Raw genomic sequence first — 18,354 nt, 5'->3', positions numbered from 1 at the left:
GGAAGAGGGTTAGAACAGCAGACAGGGAGAGAAATTTAGGACCCAGCTACATTAGTATGCCAGCTCCCTCGGCCAATAAAGTGAGATGAGCGCTGCAACCCCAGAGTCGGCCACGACTGGACCTAATGGTCAGGGGTCCCTTTACCTTTACATTAGTAAAGAAGCAACGATTTTGAATGTGCTATAAATATGTAACACCAGATGGCACCAGAGAGCAGGAAATATTTAAAAGTTGTTTTCTATAAGGGTTTCTTTCCTCTTCTTATAACAATCTAGTTTCTGACTTATTTATAGGTCCCCCCCCCCCACCATGTGTAGACCCACCCTTAGTGAGACAGATTAATGGAAAATCTACTGGGCAGTGAATGGACACAGTGCAGAGACCGAACAGGAGAGAGTGAGAGAGAGAAAGTGCTAGGAGTAGACTGCAAGCTTGTTTGAATAAAGTTCCTCATGTTATATTATTCCTGCTTGGCTATTAATAAAATATAGCTTTTTCATCCTTACTGTGCATGGCTTTTAAGAACATAAAGAGAGCCTGCTGGATGAGGCCAATGACTCATCTAGTCCGGGCCTTAGTTTGCCTACCCATGCTCTAGCCACTAGAACACACAACATCTAAGTGTTCTGTCTTTTACAGAGCAATAATGTTTTTGTAGAATATAAATAAGCAAAGTCGGGCCAGGAAGATGTCTAGGATAACTCCCCCCCCCCTTTTTTTTTAGAGCTCTGATCAGAATATCGCTGCAATCCTGCACTTCTGTGAGCATGCCCCGCTGGATGGAACTCAATGAGGCTGACTTCTGAGAAAGCAGGCATAGATAGGACTGCACAGGATGAAAAGCAATCAGGTTACTTGTGGTGATTAAAAAGACAGGCGAGTAGAGAAAAATACGAAAAATGACACAGTTGGTGCTTCCCCCCTCTTTCCCAGCCTTTCGAATCTGATTGCAAAATGGTATGTTAGGCCTGACAAGATTTAAGATAAATAATTGACAAGTGCTTGATGTATTTAAAACGGTATCATTTCTCTAAAGCTCAGCTGACAAGATTGTGGCAAGTGGGTAAAGAACGGAAGGAAACGGAATAGTAGTAGTTTTGCACCCTAATGAAAGGAAAGGATCAGCAAACTGAAAACTTAATGGGGGGGGGGCAACAACCCCATGTCGTGGAGTTGCTGTTTTGCTTAGAACCATCTAAGCAAACAGCAGATTGTAGAATCTTAGAGCTGAAAGGGACCCAAGGGTCATCTAGTCCAGCCCCCTGCAATGCAGGAATCTCAAGCATCCATGACAGATGACCTTCCAACCTCTGCTTAAAAACCTCCAAGGACGGAGAGTCCACAACCTCTCGTGGGAGGTGCTCTCACTGTCAGAAAGTTTTGCCGGATGTTTAGTCGGAATCTCCTTCGTTGTCACTTGAAGCCATTGGTTCGAGTCCTACCCTCCGGAGCAGGAGAAAACAAGCTTGTTCCCTCTTCCATGTGGAAGCCCTTTAGTAGTAGTTTGGATTTGATATCCCGCTTTATCACTACCCGAAGGAGTCTCAAAGCGGCTAACATTCTCCTTTCCCTTCCTCCCCCACAACAAACACTCTGTGAGGTGAGTGGGGCTGAGAGACTTCAGAGAAGTGTGACTAGCCCAAGGTCACCCAGCAGCTGCATGTGGAGGAGCGGGGAATCGAACCTGGTTCACCAGATTACGAATCCACCGCTCTTAACCACTACACCACACTGGCTCTTCAAATATCTTTAGATAGTTGAAGGTAACTATCCTATCTCCTCTGAGTCTCCTCTTTTCCAGGCTAAACATACCCAGCTCCTTCAAGCGCTCCCTTGCTAATAAAAGCATACAAAAAGATCTAAATGTGATATACTATAGCAGAAAGGATAAGTTATAGTAGATTAAAAATCAGGGACCCATTTGCCCATAACATTTAAAGCATAATCATTTAAAGCATGTAATATGCTTTTGAGCATATTACACTAATCCTGGTCCGACTGTACTGGCTACCAATTAGTTTCCGGACCCAATTGAAAGTGCTGGTTTTGACCTATAAAGCCTTAAAAGGCTCAGGACCGCAATACCTCAAGGACTGCCTCTTTCCATATGAACCTACCCAGACCCTGAGATCGCCTTTTGAGGTCCTTCTTCATGTGCCTCCTCCTCGAGAGGTCGACAACACGAGAACGGGGTCTTCTCTGCAGTGGCTCCCCGTCTGTGGAATGCTCTCCCAGGGAAGTTCGCCTGGCGCCTTCATTAGACACCTTTAGGCGTCAGGCAAAAACTTTCCTTTTTAACCAGGCCTTTGGTTGATCTCTTTGACATCCTATACCCTTTTAAAATGTGGCTCTTTTCTGGGTGTGTGTGTGTGTGTTATTGGGTTGTTGTTTTTATTATGATTATATATGTTGTGGTCTTTTCTGTGAACTGCCCTGAGACCTCTGGGTATAGGGCGGTATAATAATAATAATAATAATAATAATAATAATAATAATAATAATAGCACTTTAAACAGTAGTGGTTTCCTCCAAAGTATGCTGGGAACTGTAATTTGTTAAGGGTGCAGAAAGTTGTCTGAAGGACTCATTTCCCCTCACAGAGCTACAATGCCCAGAGTGCTTTAGCAATCAATCCCTCTTCACAGGAAACCAGTGCCATAGCTACAGGGGGACTAGCTGGTGTTTTTGCCCAGAGGGGCGCCGTCAAATCTCCCAGCCTCTGTATGTGTGTACGCAATTGCACATTGGGGAGTGCCAAACTAGGTCTTGACCCAAGTGAAAAAAAGCCTGGTTTTACACCTGCAGGAAACTATGGGAACTGCAGTTCTGCGAAGGGGCTATGGGTTCCTCAACAACTCTTAGCACCCTTAATAAACTACAGGTCTTGGCCTTCCATATCTTTCTGTCATTTCTGCTGTTCCTCGATCCGCTTATTCTTTCCTTTGGACTGCAGAATACATCACTTTCCTATGAAGTCAATGTAAGATTCCAGGGAATCCTACAGTGCAAAACGACAGGAAAACAGGATGCCCATTATTCCATTGAGCCATGGAAGTTGGGGTCCATCACTGTCGTCCCCCCCCCGGGGGGGGGGTAAGTTCCATAATTTAACTATGCACCGTGTTTTGTTTTTGGGGGGTGGGGAGAAGTTGGTAACTTGTGCAGGCCTGCTGGAAAAGACACTGTCCCACCCGTTTTTTAATCAGAAAGGTGAATGTGCAGATTGCCACCTGCTTCATTTTTAGTCCTCGCCATCTGCTGTTGCCTGTCAGAACACCTGTACAGCAAAGCCACTGAAAGGCTCTGTTCTCCTCCTCAGCTCCTCTGCATAAAAGCATAGTTGAGCTCCAAGCAGTTTCCAGGGTAATGGGATTTTGCACGTCAGTTTTAATTACTATATTTTTTTATATATTAAAAAAAAAAAAACTTGGTCGTTTGCTTGTCTGGCTGTTTTTGCTCTAGCTGGAAATCTGAAATTTCCAATCAGCATTCAGCTCTCACATTATCATTTTGCAGCCCTCAGCAATCAGCAAATTTACAAGTAAGAACTCTGGTTCCCACTGAAGTCATGTCAAACGGATGCGTTGAGGGAGAAAGAGAGAGGAAAAGATTCATTAGCGATGCAGACAAGGGGCAGAGGGAAGGGATAAGACTGGGCTGCTGGGGAGAGTTGAACAAGGATGGAAGAACACGAATCAGGTCCAAATGTGCATTCTGGGGGCCACCTTGGATGCAGTGCAAGAGTGAGGAACCCCGATCAGACCACTAGTCTATCTAGCTCAGAACTGTCTACACACTGGCTGGCAGTGGCTCTTCCAGGTTTCAGGCAGGAAATCTCTTCCAGCCACACCTGGAGATGTCAGGCATTGAACCCGGGATTTTCTGCACACAAAGGAATGTTCTGCTACTGAGCAGGCAGTGCATTCTTGTGGTGGGTGTATACTCTCATGCGGTGTCATTTTGGACTCACAGCTGTCCATGGATGTGCAGGTCAATTCTGTGTCCAGGGCAGCTGTCTACCAGCTCCACCTGGTACGCAGACTGAAAACCTACCTGCCTGCAGTCTGTGTCGCCAGAGTGATGCATGCTCTAGTTATCTCCTGCTTGGACTACTGCAATGTGCTCTACGTGGGGCTACCTTTGAAGGTGACCCGGAAACTGCAATTAATCCAGTGGCAGCTAGACTGGTGACTGGGAGTGGTCGCCGAGATCATATTACACCGGTCCTTAAAGATCTACATTGGCTCCCAGTACGTTTCCAAAAACAATTCAAAGTGTTGGTGCTGACCTTTACAGCCCTAAATGGCCTCGGCCCAGTATACCTGAAGGAGCGTCTCCACCCCCATCGTTCAGCCCAGACACTACGGTCCAGCTCCGAGGGCCTTCTGGCGGTTCCCTCCCCGGAAGAAGTGAGGTTACAGGGAACCAGGCAGAGGGACTTCTTGGTAGGGGCACCCGCCCTGTGGAACATCCTCCCACAAGATGTCAAGGAAATAAACAACTACCTGACTTTTAGAAGACATCTGAAGGCAGCCCTGTTGAGGGAAGTATTTAATGTTTGATGTTTTATCATGTTTTTAATATTCTGTTGGGAGCTGCCCAGAGTGGCTGGGGAAACCCAGTCAGATGGGCGGGGTATAAATAATAAATTATTATTATATTATATATACACTTCACATATACATGCCACCAAGGCCCCCTGCCCCACAGTCAGATGATCTGTGCTGATCTGCTAAGAAGGGAGCATTATTGCCCCTTGTTCACTCATCAAATGATAGATCTGAACAGCGGAGAAGGTGTAATCTGCATCCCCATCATGGAACTGGGCAGAGAGGATTACAGTGGTGCCCCGCAAGACGAATGCCTCGCAAGACGGAAAACCCGCTAGATGAAAGGGTTTTCCGTTTTGGAGGTGCTTCGCAAAACAAATTTCCTATGGGCTTGCTTCGCAAGACGAAAATGTCTTGCGAGTTGCTGCAATTTTTTTTCGCTCCCCACCCCCTTTTTCTAAGGCACTAAGCTGCTAATAGCCTTTTAGCAGCTAATCCGCTAATCCCTTAAGTCTTTAATAGCCGCTAATAGCCGCTAAACCGCTAATACCGCTAATCCGCTAATGGGCTTGCTTTGCAAGACAAAAAAACCGCTAGACGAAGAGACTCACGGAACGGATTCTTTTCGTCTTGCGAGGCACCACTGTATTTGAGGGGATGATCAGCAAGTCTTCAGATGACACAAAACTGGAAAGGGTAGGGAATGCTGCAGAAGAAAAAAAACTGGGATTCAAGAAAGCTTGGGCCCAGTTCTCCCATCTTTTAAGGCTAACAAAACGAATTTCAATAGAGACAAAGGTAACGTTTTGCACTTAGGCAGGAAGAACTGGATGCACCAGAATAAGATGGGGCACACCTGGCTTGCCAACAGGACATGTGAAAAGGATCTAGGAATAAACCACGAGCCTAACATGAATTAACATGTGATGCAGCAGCTAAAAAAAGCTTGTGCTATTCTAGGCTGTATCAACAAGTGTCCAAGAGAAGTAATAGCAACACTATATTCTGCCTTGTCCAGACCCCACCTGGAATATTGTGTCCAGTACTGGGGGCCACAATTTAAGAAGGATATCGACAAGCTGGAATGTGTGCAGAGGAGGGCAACCAAAATGATCACAGGCCTGGAATCCAAGTCTTATGAGGAATGCTTGAAGGAGTTGGATATGTTTAGCCTAGGTAAGAAGGAGACTGAGAGGAGATATGATGGTCACATGGGTGTAGCCATGATTTTTGTTAGGGAGGCAGGCCTTTTGTGGGGAGGGGGGCAAAATTTGTTTGCTATGTAAAAGGTAAAGGTACCCCTGCCCGTTCGGGCCAGTCTTGCCAGACTCTAGGGTTGTGCGCTCATCTCACTCTATAGGCCGGGAGCCAGCGCGGTCCGCAGACACTTCCGGGTCACGTGGCCAGCGTGACATCGCTGCTCTGGCGAGCCAGCGCAGCACACGGAACGCTGTTTACCTTCCCGCTGGTAAGCGGTCCCTATTTATCTACTTGCACCCGGGAGTGCTTTTGAACTGCTAGGTTGGCAGGCGCTGGGACCGAGCAACGGGAGCGCACCCCGTCGCGGGGATTCGAACCGCCGACCTTTCGATCGGCAAGCCCTAGGCACTGAGGCTTTTACCCACAGCACCACCCGCGTCCACCCATGGATGGTCATCTCCAAATATCTAAAGGGAAGGTGGAACATGGAAGATGGATCAAGCTTGTTTTCTCCTGCTCCAGAGGCTAGAACCCAAACCAATGGATTCGAGTTCCAAGAAAGGAGATTCCTGACTAAACATCAGGAAGAACTTTTTGACAATAAGAGCTGTTTGACATTGGAACCATCTCCCTTGGGAAGCTGTGGACTCTTGGAGGTTTTTAAGCAATGGTTGGGTGGCCATCTGTGTTGGAAATGTTGGTTGATATTCCTGCATCACAGGAGGTTGAACTAAATGAGCCTCAGGGTCCCTTTCAATTCTACAGTTCTATGATTCTATACTGCTCACTCAACATGTTGTCTGATTTATTCCTTTTTTTATTATTTTTACCATTCCTTCCAAAATCAGTGAGGTCCTGGGAGGAGGAGGCAAAAGAATCTGCAGATGAGGCTCTTGGAGTAGGAGTTAGCCTATCTAGTGCTTTAGCCCTGTGTGAACTGGTAATTTCTCTCCTTGGTTGCTGCAGTACACTGTATGTGTGGCTTGAGTTGGGTCTGGTCACATCACAGTTCCAGAATCCAGCCTCAAACACTCTTCCTCGCGATGCAAAGTGCACACACAGTTCCATTCAAAACGAATCATTAAGCATTATGAGAAAATATTTCCCGAGTCAGCTCCTTCACATTAAATGCCGATAAAACCAAGGACATACTTAAGCAGGAACAATTGGCGGCAGTTCTCCGTTATTGGCACAATGGCAACACACACGCGTTTTGTAGGTTTTTCCAAGCATGTCTTTCGCTGTATGCTCCTGCACAAGTGAGTTACTTAAAGAACACCATGGCATGTTCCTACAGAGATATCAAGCATTGCACAGCACAGACCTGTGATGGTGCCACTGCAGTGAGTGGGAAACTAAATGAGGTGAAGGCATAAGGCATCTACAGTCATTGCTTCAACCACAGGCTGAACTTAGTTACTGTTGATGTAAGAATATAGACGTTGTTGCAAACTGCTCTGGTCATCTTCAACAACTGTACCTGTTCTTAAAAGGTAAAGGGACCCCTGGCCATTAGGTTCAGCCGTGGCCGACTCTGGGGTCATCTCGCTTTATTGGCCGAGGGAGACGGCGTACAGTTTCCGGGTCATGTGGCCAGCATGACTAAGCCGCTTCTGGTGAACCAGAGCAGCGCACGGAAACACCGTTTACCTTCCCGCCAGAGTGGTATCTATTTATCTACTTGCACTTTGATGTGCTTTTGAACTGCTAGGTTGGCAGGAGCAGGGACCGAGCAACGGGAGCTCACCCCGTCACGGGGATTCGAACCGCCAACCTTCTGATCAGCAAGTCCTAGGCTCTATGGTTTAACGCACAGCGACACCTGCGTCCCTTTTGTACCTGCTCTTACGTGTATCAATATTTCAACTGAATTTTTCTTCTTCTTTGCCAGACCTTTATTAGGCATTACAAGTGCCTAATTTTTATATAAAACATCCATATATAAAAATTTAAAATATATACAAATAAACAGCCATCTAAATATATATATGGTATAATTGCAAACACAGACAAGGAATAAAATGACTGAATTAAAAAGCCACTCGCTGGGTGTGTCAAATTGCATCGCGTTTTAGCTGCTATTTCAAAACTTCCTGTAACTTTACTGCTTCTGAATATAATCAGTAATGAATTAAACCCTTTAAAATGGGTTGAGGCTTGTGGCATTCTAAACCAAAGAGATTTTGGCTTTGTGTTTCACCACTAAAAGTAGGGTGAGATTTATTTATTGCAAAAATCAGATAGTGACATGGCTCTTGCATCTCAAGAGTGGGGCTTGATCCATGTGTCTTTGGTTGTTTTCTTAACCACACTTACCTGAGAGTATTCCCCCCTGAATTCAATAGGACATCTGAGTAGACAATGGCTCCTAAAGTTTGACCAACTTAAAAATGTGCTGTGAACTCCTGATGAATGAAGGGGGCAGAAAAGGCTGAGATACCCAAATACACTAACCAAAAAGAAAGCCCTACCGAAAGCAGGAGAGCAAAGAGAATGGAGGAGGAGGGAAAAGAACTGCATTGCAGGGACTTGGGCCAAATGTCCTTCGTGGTTCCTTCCAACAGTACAATAAAGGTAAAGGGACCCCTGACCATTAGGTCCAGTCGTGGCCGACTCTGGGGTTGCAGCGCTCATCTCGCTTTATTGGCCGAGGGAGACGGCGTACAGCTTCTGGGTCATGTGGCCAGCATGACTAAGCCACTTCTGGCGAACCAGAGCAGCGCACAGAAAGGCCGTTTACCTTCCCACCGCAGTGGTACCTATTTAACTACTTGCACTGGTGTGCTTTTGAACTGCTAGGTTGGCAGGAGCAGCGACCGAGCAACGGGAGCTCACCCCGTCGCGGGGATTCAAACCGCCAACCTTCTGATTGGCAAGTCCTAGGCTCAGTGGTTTAACCCACAGCACCACCTAAATCAAGCACTGCTAGGAGTGTTTTCATTTTTTTGTTGTTGTTGTTGTTCTCCTGTGTATTTCTTAACAATTAAAAAATTCAGCCTAGCACAAGCAAATACCTGACCCAGAGGAAAGTTTGAGAACCACTGCTGTTGAGGTATATAACACCAGTACAGATAGGAAGAATGTATAAAACCGCGTCAAACATATGTTGGAAATGTAAAGAAAAAGAAGGGACCTTTTACCATATGTGGTGGGAATGCAGAGAAATTAAAAAACAGGGAAATGATATATAATGAATTGAAGAAAATGTTTAAATTAACATTTGTAAAAAACCAGAAGCATTTCTGTTAGGGATGGTAGGAAAAGACCTGCCAAGGAAAATAAAGAATTTATGTATGCTACAACAGTGGCAAGAGTCTTGATAGCACAAGGATGGAAGAATGAGGAAACCCCAACGAAAGAACAATGGCAAGAAAAACTGATGGATTATACAGAATTGGCGAAACTGACATACAAATTGCGAGACAAGGACAACTGTGACTTCAAAGAAGAATGGGAACTTTTTACAAACTACTTAAAAAGACAACAAAATGAATTGGACTCCTTGGCAGGTTTTGAATAAGCATACACAAATTTATTGTTAACATAATAGATAGATAATGTTAGGATTTATATAATTTTACAATAGGCAGAGAGTTAACATTTATTGAGAAATCAGAGAGAGGAACTGAGGGAAGTCTGGGGGGAGGGAGGGAGGGCTCTTTGGGGAGGAAAAAGGAAAACAGGGAGGGAATAATGAAGATGATATGTTTTGATAATTTGTTAAGTTGAAATTCTTATTTATTTATTTTTTAAGAGAACCACTGCTGTTGAGAACACGAGACTCTTAATCTCAGGCTCGTGGGTTCGAGTGCTCACGCGGGGCCAAATATTTCCAGCATTGCGTGAGGGTTGGACTAGATGACCGTGGTGGTCCCTTCCCAATTTGACGTGGAGCCAAGCCTTCGGCGCGGCGAAGGCTGAGCCAGGTGGAATAAAGCTCATAGGAGGCCGTTTTCTGCGCTCGGCTGCTCTGAGCCGGAGAGGAGGAAGCGCCTGGCCCCCTTTCACACGTGACGCCCGGGGGGCGGACCTAGCAGGGCCCCGCCGTTCCGGGGACAGATTTAAGCCCAGCGGGGAAGGGGGTCTCTTCTTTTTTTCCCCATTGCTCCCCTTGCTGATCCCCCGCGCGCTCTCCTCCTCCGTGCCAAGAACCTCGGGGCGCAACAATGGCGCGTTTGGCGCGGCGCCTGGCTTTCCTCCTCGTCTTCTTCCTCGTCCAGCTGCCGCCGAGCTGGGCCGACACGCCGGCCAACTGCACCTTCGAGGACCTAGTGGGGACCTGGGTTTTCCAGGTGGGCAGGGGACACGGATCCCCGAGCCGGCACATAAACTGCTCCGAAGTGGGTAAGTGACAGCGCGCAGCGCAGGGCGCTCGCCTCTCCAACTTCCTCCGCCTCCAGGAGCGATCCCCGTTTCTTGTTCCCGTTACTGCTCTCCATTCTGACCTCTTTTCCTTCCCCCAATAAAACAACGCCAACAAATAGAAAGGCAAGTTTGGAAAACATCCGGCGAATCAGCCCAGCGGCGCGGTTTGGCAGATTTCGTTTCCTTGACTTCGGAAGTAAATCTCACTATTCCCGGAGGGTTTACTTCCTACCTAGGAGATCGGCTGGGTAGGATCATTTTCAGGAAACCCCCTCCTTCCTTGTTGGAGGCAAAGCTGAACTTTGCATTCGGTTTTCAAACTCCGCTCGGTACGGGTTATTTTATATCGCGAGTTCACAGCGGAGAAAGGGGTCTGTATTTCACAGCGACAGAAAGTAGAATGCTGTGCAAATAAAATGGAATAGAAAGCAAAAGTAAGCAAGCTTTAGAAGGGTCACAGATTGAACGCGTGTTCAAACTCCCCTTTTAAAAAAATCATTGGGGCTTTACAAGTTTCTAACTTCGTAGCTGCTTCCCCTCCCGCCTTAAGATCATACAGTGGTACCTCGGGTTACATACGCTTCAGGTTACACACTCCACTAAGCCAGAAATAGTGCTTCAGGTTGAGAACTTTGCTTCAGGATGAGAACAGAAATTGTGCTCCGGCGGCACGGCAGCAGCAGGAGGCCCCATTAAGAACAGTTTCAGGTTAAGAATGGACTTCTGGAACGAATTAAGTACTTAGCCCGAGGTACCACTGTAATGTTTGCTGACCTTCTCAAGGCCAAAATGGATCTAAAACTGGACATTTCTCTGCCTCCTACAACCTTGGACAGCCAAATGTCTCTGGGAAGCTCACTAGTGGGGCTGAAAACAGGTGCTTGTGGTTTCCCCCGTGTCTGTATTTAGAGGTATACTGCTGCTCTGTGTTGAGGCTCCATCTTGGCCTCTTCAACTTCATTGGAGTATACTCAACTAGTGCACTATGAGATAGTTATCTCTGCAATATCACACGTGACTCAGCTCTTCACACATGAAAACCTCCAGTTCTGTTAATGAGTCACATCTTCTACCGCAGAAGCAACGCTGTCTTTTTGCTTTTGTTCTTATCTAAACCTTCTTGAGCAACAGGTCGTTGGTGGAGGCTCCCAGCCTTGTTTCTGCTCCAGACATGGAGGGAAGGGAGGAGAATCGTAGGAATTGTAGAGTTGGAAAGGGACTGCGAGGGTCAACTAGCCGGAAGGCCTGCAATGCAGGAAACTTTTGCTCAAAGCGACCCCGAGTCTCATGCAGTGCTCTTGGGAAAATGAAAAGATGTTTTCCTTACTGCTGCACAACCCCATCCTGCCTTGGGATATTAAAAACCAAGGGGATGACCTTCCAGGGCAAACTCTGTTCCTTCCAGCTACTACTTTGTTTTGCATGTTTCCCCCGCTTGAAATAAAATAATAAGAGTGCACAGAAACGCCATTTACCTTCTCGTTGCAGCGGTATCTGTTGATCTACTTGCACTGCCATGCTTTCAAACTGCTAGGTTGGCAGGATATATACTTATACCCTGCCCATCTGGCTGAGTTTCCCCAGCCACTCTGAGCAGCTTCCAACAGGAGATTAAAAAGACAGTAAAAGATCAAACATTAAGAACCTCCCTATACAGGGCTGCCTTCAGATGTCTTCTAAAAGTCATATAGTTGTTTATTTCCTTGACATCTGGTGGGAGGGTGTTCCACAGGGCGGGCGCCACCACCGAGAAGGCCCTCTGTCAGGTTCCCTGTAACCTCACTTCTCACAGGGAGTGAGCTGCCAGAAGGCCCTCAGAGCTGGACCTCCGTGTCCGGGCTGAACGATGGGGGTGGAGACGCTCCTTCAGGTTTGCTTTTTGAGCAAAAGGTCCTGCAGCTGAATGCATAAAGTGGTTCATGCATGCTGTGGTTGGGGGGGGGGAATGGGTGGGGGGGTTTCCTTTTCAACAATCTTTGGGTGCATGAGTGCAGGTAACTGGAATGCTGGGAAAATGGACACTTTGTTGAAGTTACATCCCTCTCCCAGTCTGTCTTGTGGTCTACTGTGAGGGTTGTGGTATCCAGCCCTAGCATACTAACAACTCATTTCTTAGCAGGGCCTCTGTGTGTGCTGGGCAGAGAATGTATCCTGCCCACCTGATAGCTCAGTTGGCAGAACATGAGACTCTTAATCTCAGGGTCACGGGTTCAAGCCCTACATTGGGCAAAAAAAAAATCCTGCATTGCAAGGGGTTGGACTATATGACCCTCATGGTCTTTTTCCAACTCTACAATTCTGTGGTTCTTTGTGAATCAGGGTCTACTTCCATCCGATAAGACCGTCCCACCCTTAAACCAAAAGGAGGGTGTCATTTTTTGTTGCCAGGTGTTGCCCTTTTCCCTTATGGGGTATCCAAGAGTCCATATAGAGTCCTTACATACGTTCCCTATTGGTAGGAGAGAATAACAGAGGCCAACCAGAGAATATTGAGAAGCAAAGCAGCTAGTAAGCTTGATCTTTATTGATCTGTTGCAACAGGGTGCTCCCCTCACCCACAGGAGAGAGGAGGAACCCAGAAAAATGGTGTGCAAGGCCTTATAAAGACTATTTTTTTTTAACACAACGTTTTTGCTTTTTTTTTTATAAATATTTTATTCGTTTTTGCATAAAAGACAACAAAGCAAAACAAAACAACAAACAATACACCAAAAACATACAGAATTACACAAACATAACATACTACAAAAAACAGAAATAAAAACAATCTTATCTTCATATTAATCTTGCATTAACTTGTTTCTCTGACTTCCCCGAGTCTCCCTTCCCTGTATTCCAATTCATACAATTAAACAACAAATCCCATTCCTCTGTCATAATTAACCTCTTTTCTGATTTGAATGTCTTAATATAGCTTATTCAATGCTTAGAACTTAGAATGTTGGGTCTTCTGATCCTTAAAATTTTACTCCAATAACCTTCTACATTCAATCTGATGTTATTTTAACATTCATTAATCTTGTAGTGTTTCTGTAAATAGTCTTTAAATTTCTTCCAATCTTCCTCCACCGTCTCTTCACCCCGGTCTCTGATTCTGCCAGTCATTTCTGCGGATTCCATATAGTCCATGACTTTCATCTGCCATTCCTCCAGCGTGGGTAATTCTTGTGTCTTCCAATACTTTGCAATAAGTATTCTTGCTGCTGTTGTGGCGTACATAAAAAATATCCTGTCTTTCATACGTACCTCTTGGTTGACCATGCCCAGGAGAAAGGCCTCCGGTTTCTTTGGGAATGTGTATTTAAATACTTTCTTCAGTTCATTATAGATCATCTCCCAAAAGGTCTTAATCCTTGGGCATGTCCACCAGAGATGAAAAAAGGTACCTTCAGTTTCTTTACATTTCCAACATTTGTTATCGGGCATATGATAAATTTTTGCTAGTTTGACTGGTGTTATGTACCATCTGTATATCATTTTCATAATATTTTCTCTTAGGGCATTACATGCCGTAAACTTTAGCCCAGTGGTCCATAACCGTTCCCAGTCGGCTAGCATTATGTTGTGACCCACATCTTGTGCCCATTTAATCATTACTGATTTCACTTCCTCATCCTGTGTATTCCATTTCAGCAGCAGATTATACATTCTTGACAATACCTTAGTTTTGGGTTCTAGCAATTCTGTTTCCAATTTTGATTTTTCCACCTGGAAGCCAATTTTTCTATCCAATTTATATGCCTCCATTATCTGATGATAGTGGAGCCAATCACGGACTTTACTTTTTAATTTGTCAAAACTCTGCAGTTTCAGTTTATCTCCATCTTGTTCTAGTATCTCCCAATATTTTGGCCAATTGGCCTCCATATTGAGTTTTTTGACTGCTTTTGCTTCCATCGGAGATAACCACCTTGGAGTCTTGTTTTCAAAGAAATCCTTATATCTAATCCATACATTAAACAATGCTTTCCTGACAATGTGAATCTTAAACATTCTGTGAACTTTAACCTTGTCATACCATAAGTAAGCATGCCACCCAAACGCATTATTGAATCCTTCTAGGTCCAGTATATCTGTATTTTCAAGAAGTAGCCATTCTTTCAGCCAGCAAAAAGCTGCTGCTTCATAGTAAAGTTTCAAGTCTGGCAGGGCAAAGCCTCCTCTTTCCTTTGCATCTGTTAATATTTTAAATTTTATTCTTGGCTTTTTGCCCTGCCAGACAAATCTGGATATATCTTTCTGCCACTTCTTGAAACAGTCCATTTTATCAATAATCTGCAGTGTCTGGAACAAAAATAACATTTTTGGCAATACATTCATCTTTATCACAGCAATACGACCTAACAGTGAGAGTTTTAGATTAGACCATATATCTAGATCTTTTTTTATCTCCATCCAACATTTTTCGTAGTTATCCTTATATAAGTTCCCATTTTTTGAGGTCATAATAATTCCCAGATATTTCACTTTTTTCACCACTGTCAAACCTGTCTCATTCTGAAACCTTTCTTTCTCTTTTTCTGTTAGATTCTTTGTCAAAACCTTAGTTTTTGTTTTGTTGAGTTTAAAACCTGCTAATCGACCAAACTCTTGAATCAGTTCTAAAACCCTCTTCACACTGGACTCTGGCTCCTGCAATGTCAAAACCAAGTCATCTGCAAATGCTCTTAATTTAAATTGTTTAACTCCGACCTGTATCCCTCTTACCATCTGGTCCTTTCTAATCATATTCAGCAACACCTCCAGGACCGATATAAAAAGCAGAGGGGAAATAGGACAACCTTGTCGTGTTCCTTTTTCTATTCTGAACTCTTCAGTCAAAACATTGTTAACAATTAATTTTGCTTTTTGTTCAGAATAGATTGCACCTATACCATTTTCGAACTCTTGGCCTACCCCCATACTATGGAGATTCTTTTTCATAAAACCCCAAGAAATGTTATCAAAGGCTTTCTCCGCGTCCACAAATACTAAAGCTGCTTTTGTGTTTATTCTTTCCTGTAAAAGTTCCAAAATGTCAATTATATTCCTTACATTATCAGATAGGTGCCTTCCTGGGAGAAAGCCTGCTTGGTCCTTGTGAATCTCCTCCGCTAAAACCCTCTTTAATCTTCTAGCCAAAATGTCAGCAAAAATTTTATAATCCACATTAAGTAATGATATAGGCCGATAGTTCTTAAGTTGGTGTTTTTCCGATTCTGTCTTTGGTATGAGAGTCACAAAAGCTTCTTTCCACGTTTCTGGTGTCCTTTTCCCCTGTAATATGTCATTACATATATCCTTCAAGGGTTGAATTAGCCAGTCTTTCATTGATTTATAATATCTTGCCGTCAACCCATCAGGTCCTGGGGACTTGCCAAGTTTCATATTTTGGATGGCGCTCTCTACCTCTTGTTCTGTTATCCTGCAGCTCAATTTAAATTTACTTTCTTGAGATATTTCCGGTAGCCCATTTTCTTTCAAGAATTCCTCCATATCTGCTTCCTTCTGTGGTTGTTGTGAATAAAGCTGTTTAAAGTATCTTTGAAAGGCACTCCTAATTTCCACTGGGTTCTGAATAATTCTTCCTTCCTCTTCTAAATTTGTTATTGTATTCATTTTCTGTCTCTTCTTTATTTGCCATGCCAATAACTTTCCACATTTGTTTGCTGATTCGAAAGTTCTTTGTCTCATTTGTCTGACCTTCCATTCAATCTCTTGATTTATCATTTGCATGTATTGTACTTGATATAACTTTATCTCTCTCAAGATTTGTTGTGATTTTGGATTTGATCTCAGTCTTTTTTCACCTTCCTTAATCTTTTCCAATATCTTTTCTCTTTTTTCCTGTTGTAATCTCTTCTTGAGTGCGTTCTGTTGTATCAAAAATCCTCTCATAACAGCTTTACTTGCGTCCCATACAGTTCTTTTTTCCACCGTAGTGTTTAAATTTATCTCAAAATAGTCTTTCAGAGTTTTCTGGGCCTTCTTGGTTATTTCCTCATCTCTAAACAGAGAGTCATTCATCCTCCATCTGAAAGAACCAGTTGGTTGTAAGTTCATTACCATCTTTACAGCATTGTGGTCGGAGTAAGTCTTTGGGCAGATTTCTACTTTTTTTGTCTTTGGTGCCAGTCCTCTTGTGATCCAGATTTGGTCAATTCTTGTCCATGTCTTTTTGGCTTCAGAAAAGAAGGTTCCTTCTCTTTCTAAAGGATTTTTGGTTCTCCAGATATCCACCAAGTCCAGGTTATCAGTCAGTTCAAAAAAGGTTTTCGGTAGTCTCCCATCTTTGGTGACTACCTGCCGTTGTGCCTTGTCCATATTTGTAGAAACAACTCCATTCATATCTCCCATCAAGATCACATTGTACTCCAGATAGTCCATCAATGTCTCATGTAACTTTTTGAAAAATTCCGATTTTCCTTCGTTCGGTGCGTATACGCCAACAATCAGATATTTCTGTCCATGGTGTTGAATTTCAATTGCCAAATATCTTCCTTGTTCATCTTTAAAAATTAATTTTGGTGCTAGGCTCTCTTTTGCATATACCACCACTCCTCTTTTTTTAACTTTGTCCGATGAAATAAACTCTTGACCTAGTCTTTTATTAATTAGAATTTTTCTATGGAGCCTGGTTACATGTGTTTCCTGTAAACAAATCAAGTCCAATTGTTCTTTTTTTAAAATGTGAAAAATTGATTTTCTCTTAGAAACCACGTTTAGACCGTTACAGTTCCAGCTTAATAGTTGCAGAGACATCTTGAAATTGGTCTGCTATATTCCTCCAGTAGCTCCCAATGTGTCTTCTTTCTCTTCTGGTCCCGGTGGTGTCGTCTTGTCCAAATCCAAGATTGCTTTAGCTATATCTCTCCTTTTTCTCTCTTGTGTATCGGACGGGTCTTGGTCTTTAAAGAATTCCTTCTGTAAGTCCTCCTCGTAGTCCTTTAAAAATCTGTCTTTATCTTCCACTGATTTTATTTTTATTTTCCTTCCTTTTATACTAAACGAAAGCCCTTCAGGGAACTCCCACCTAAAGATGATGTTGTTCTTTCTCAGCTGTGTGACCAAGTCTCTGTAGCTAGATCTGAGGTCTAAGAGATGTTTGGGGATGTCCCTGAACAATTCCACTCTTGATTCACCAACTTCCAAAGGCCTTTGGAAATGTAGTCCCAAAATTTTATCTCTCTCCTCTTTAGATCCAAAGGTGACCAAACAGTCTCTTGTCTTGATTCTCCTGCTTGTTTTACCCAGTCGGAAAGCACTTACTATTTTGATTTCTTCTTTATCCAGATCCAGTTTCCAGAAATCTGCAAATTCCTGTGCAAGAAATTCCTTAAGACCTTCTTTTTCAATTTCTGGCAAGGATCTGATCCTGAGATTCGTTTGTTTATCTTTTAATTCAAGCATGGAAAATCTTGTTCTATAGTCCTCAAGTTGCCTGTTAATCGGTGGTATTTTTTCTTCTGTGGCCTCTGCAGCTGCTTTAGCTTCTTCTGCAATTTTCCTTGTTTTTGATGATTCCTGCAATAATTGCTGAATTAAATTCGTATTTTGTTTAATACAAGCTGTATTTTGATCTATTTTAGAAGATGTCTCTGACAGCTTTTTGTTTGTTTCTACAACCTCCTCTGTCAATTTATTTAATGATTCTTGAATTTTTGCAAATCCTGTATTGAAAAGGTCCTCAGTTGAAGACATAGCTTTTGGTTTAGGTTGTACAGATGCACCTCCAATTGGGTCAGGTATAGAGGCTCTTCTTCCTGAGTAAAAGGTTTTCCCAGATCTTGTAGTCTTCTCCTGCAGCTGGTCTACTTTTCCCTTATCACTTGCCATACCACAGCAACTTATTTCAAGGTCACTCTCAGCTGAGGCTAGCTGTCGGACTTGAAGTCAAAACAGTGGAAAGTCCCCAGTCACTTTCCCAGCTGCAGCAGGCTGTCAGATTTTAAAACCAAACAGTGGAAAATTCCCAGTTGCTTTCTGTTTCTTTGTATCAGTCTTTGTAACAATCCTTATGTCCACCAGGGGGATACAATAGCCCCTGGGAACAATGGCTCCCGTCTTCTCCTTCTCCTTCCCAGCAACTTTGCAGCTAATTCCTCCCAGTAACAAAACTTAAACAGTCTCAGCTTTTAACAGTATAATCCAGTTTGCAGAGCTTAAAATCTCAGAGTCTCTCTCCGCAGTCCCTCCTTTACCCTGTGTTTTCAGATTGACAGATCAGAGCCGGGCGCGCCGGGCGGTGGTTTTGGGCGC

At 43.8% G+C, this 18,354-nt stretch overlaps 1 protein-coding gene across 1 annotated transcript in view; it reads left to right on the top strand.

Moving 5' to 3' along the window:
• Positions 1–9,461: 9,461 nt before the first annotated feature.
• Positions 9,462–18,354, top strand: part of CTSC (cathepsin C) — a 32,862-nt gene continuing 23,969 nt past the window's right edge. Inside the window, exon 1 of the mRNA XM_083436612.1 lies at positions 9,462–10,095. Coding sequence (XP_083292738.1) covers positions 9,918–10,095 — 178 coding nt within the window. The 5' untranslated portion in view covers positions 9,462–9,917. The remainder of the gene's footprint in view (positions 10,096–18,354) is intronic.

The sequence above is a fragment of the Podarcis tiliguerta genome, assembly GCF_965153285.1.
Source record: "Podarcis tiliguerta genome assembly, chromosome: 4".
Classification (NCBI taxonomy): Eukaryota; Metazoa; Chordata; class Lepidosauria; order Squamata; family Lacertidae; genus Podarcis; species Podarcis tiliguerta.
Note: the sequence above shows the minus strand (reverse complement) of the source record. Positions and strands in the feature narration are given on the sequence as shown.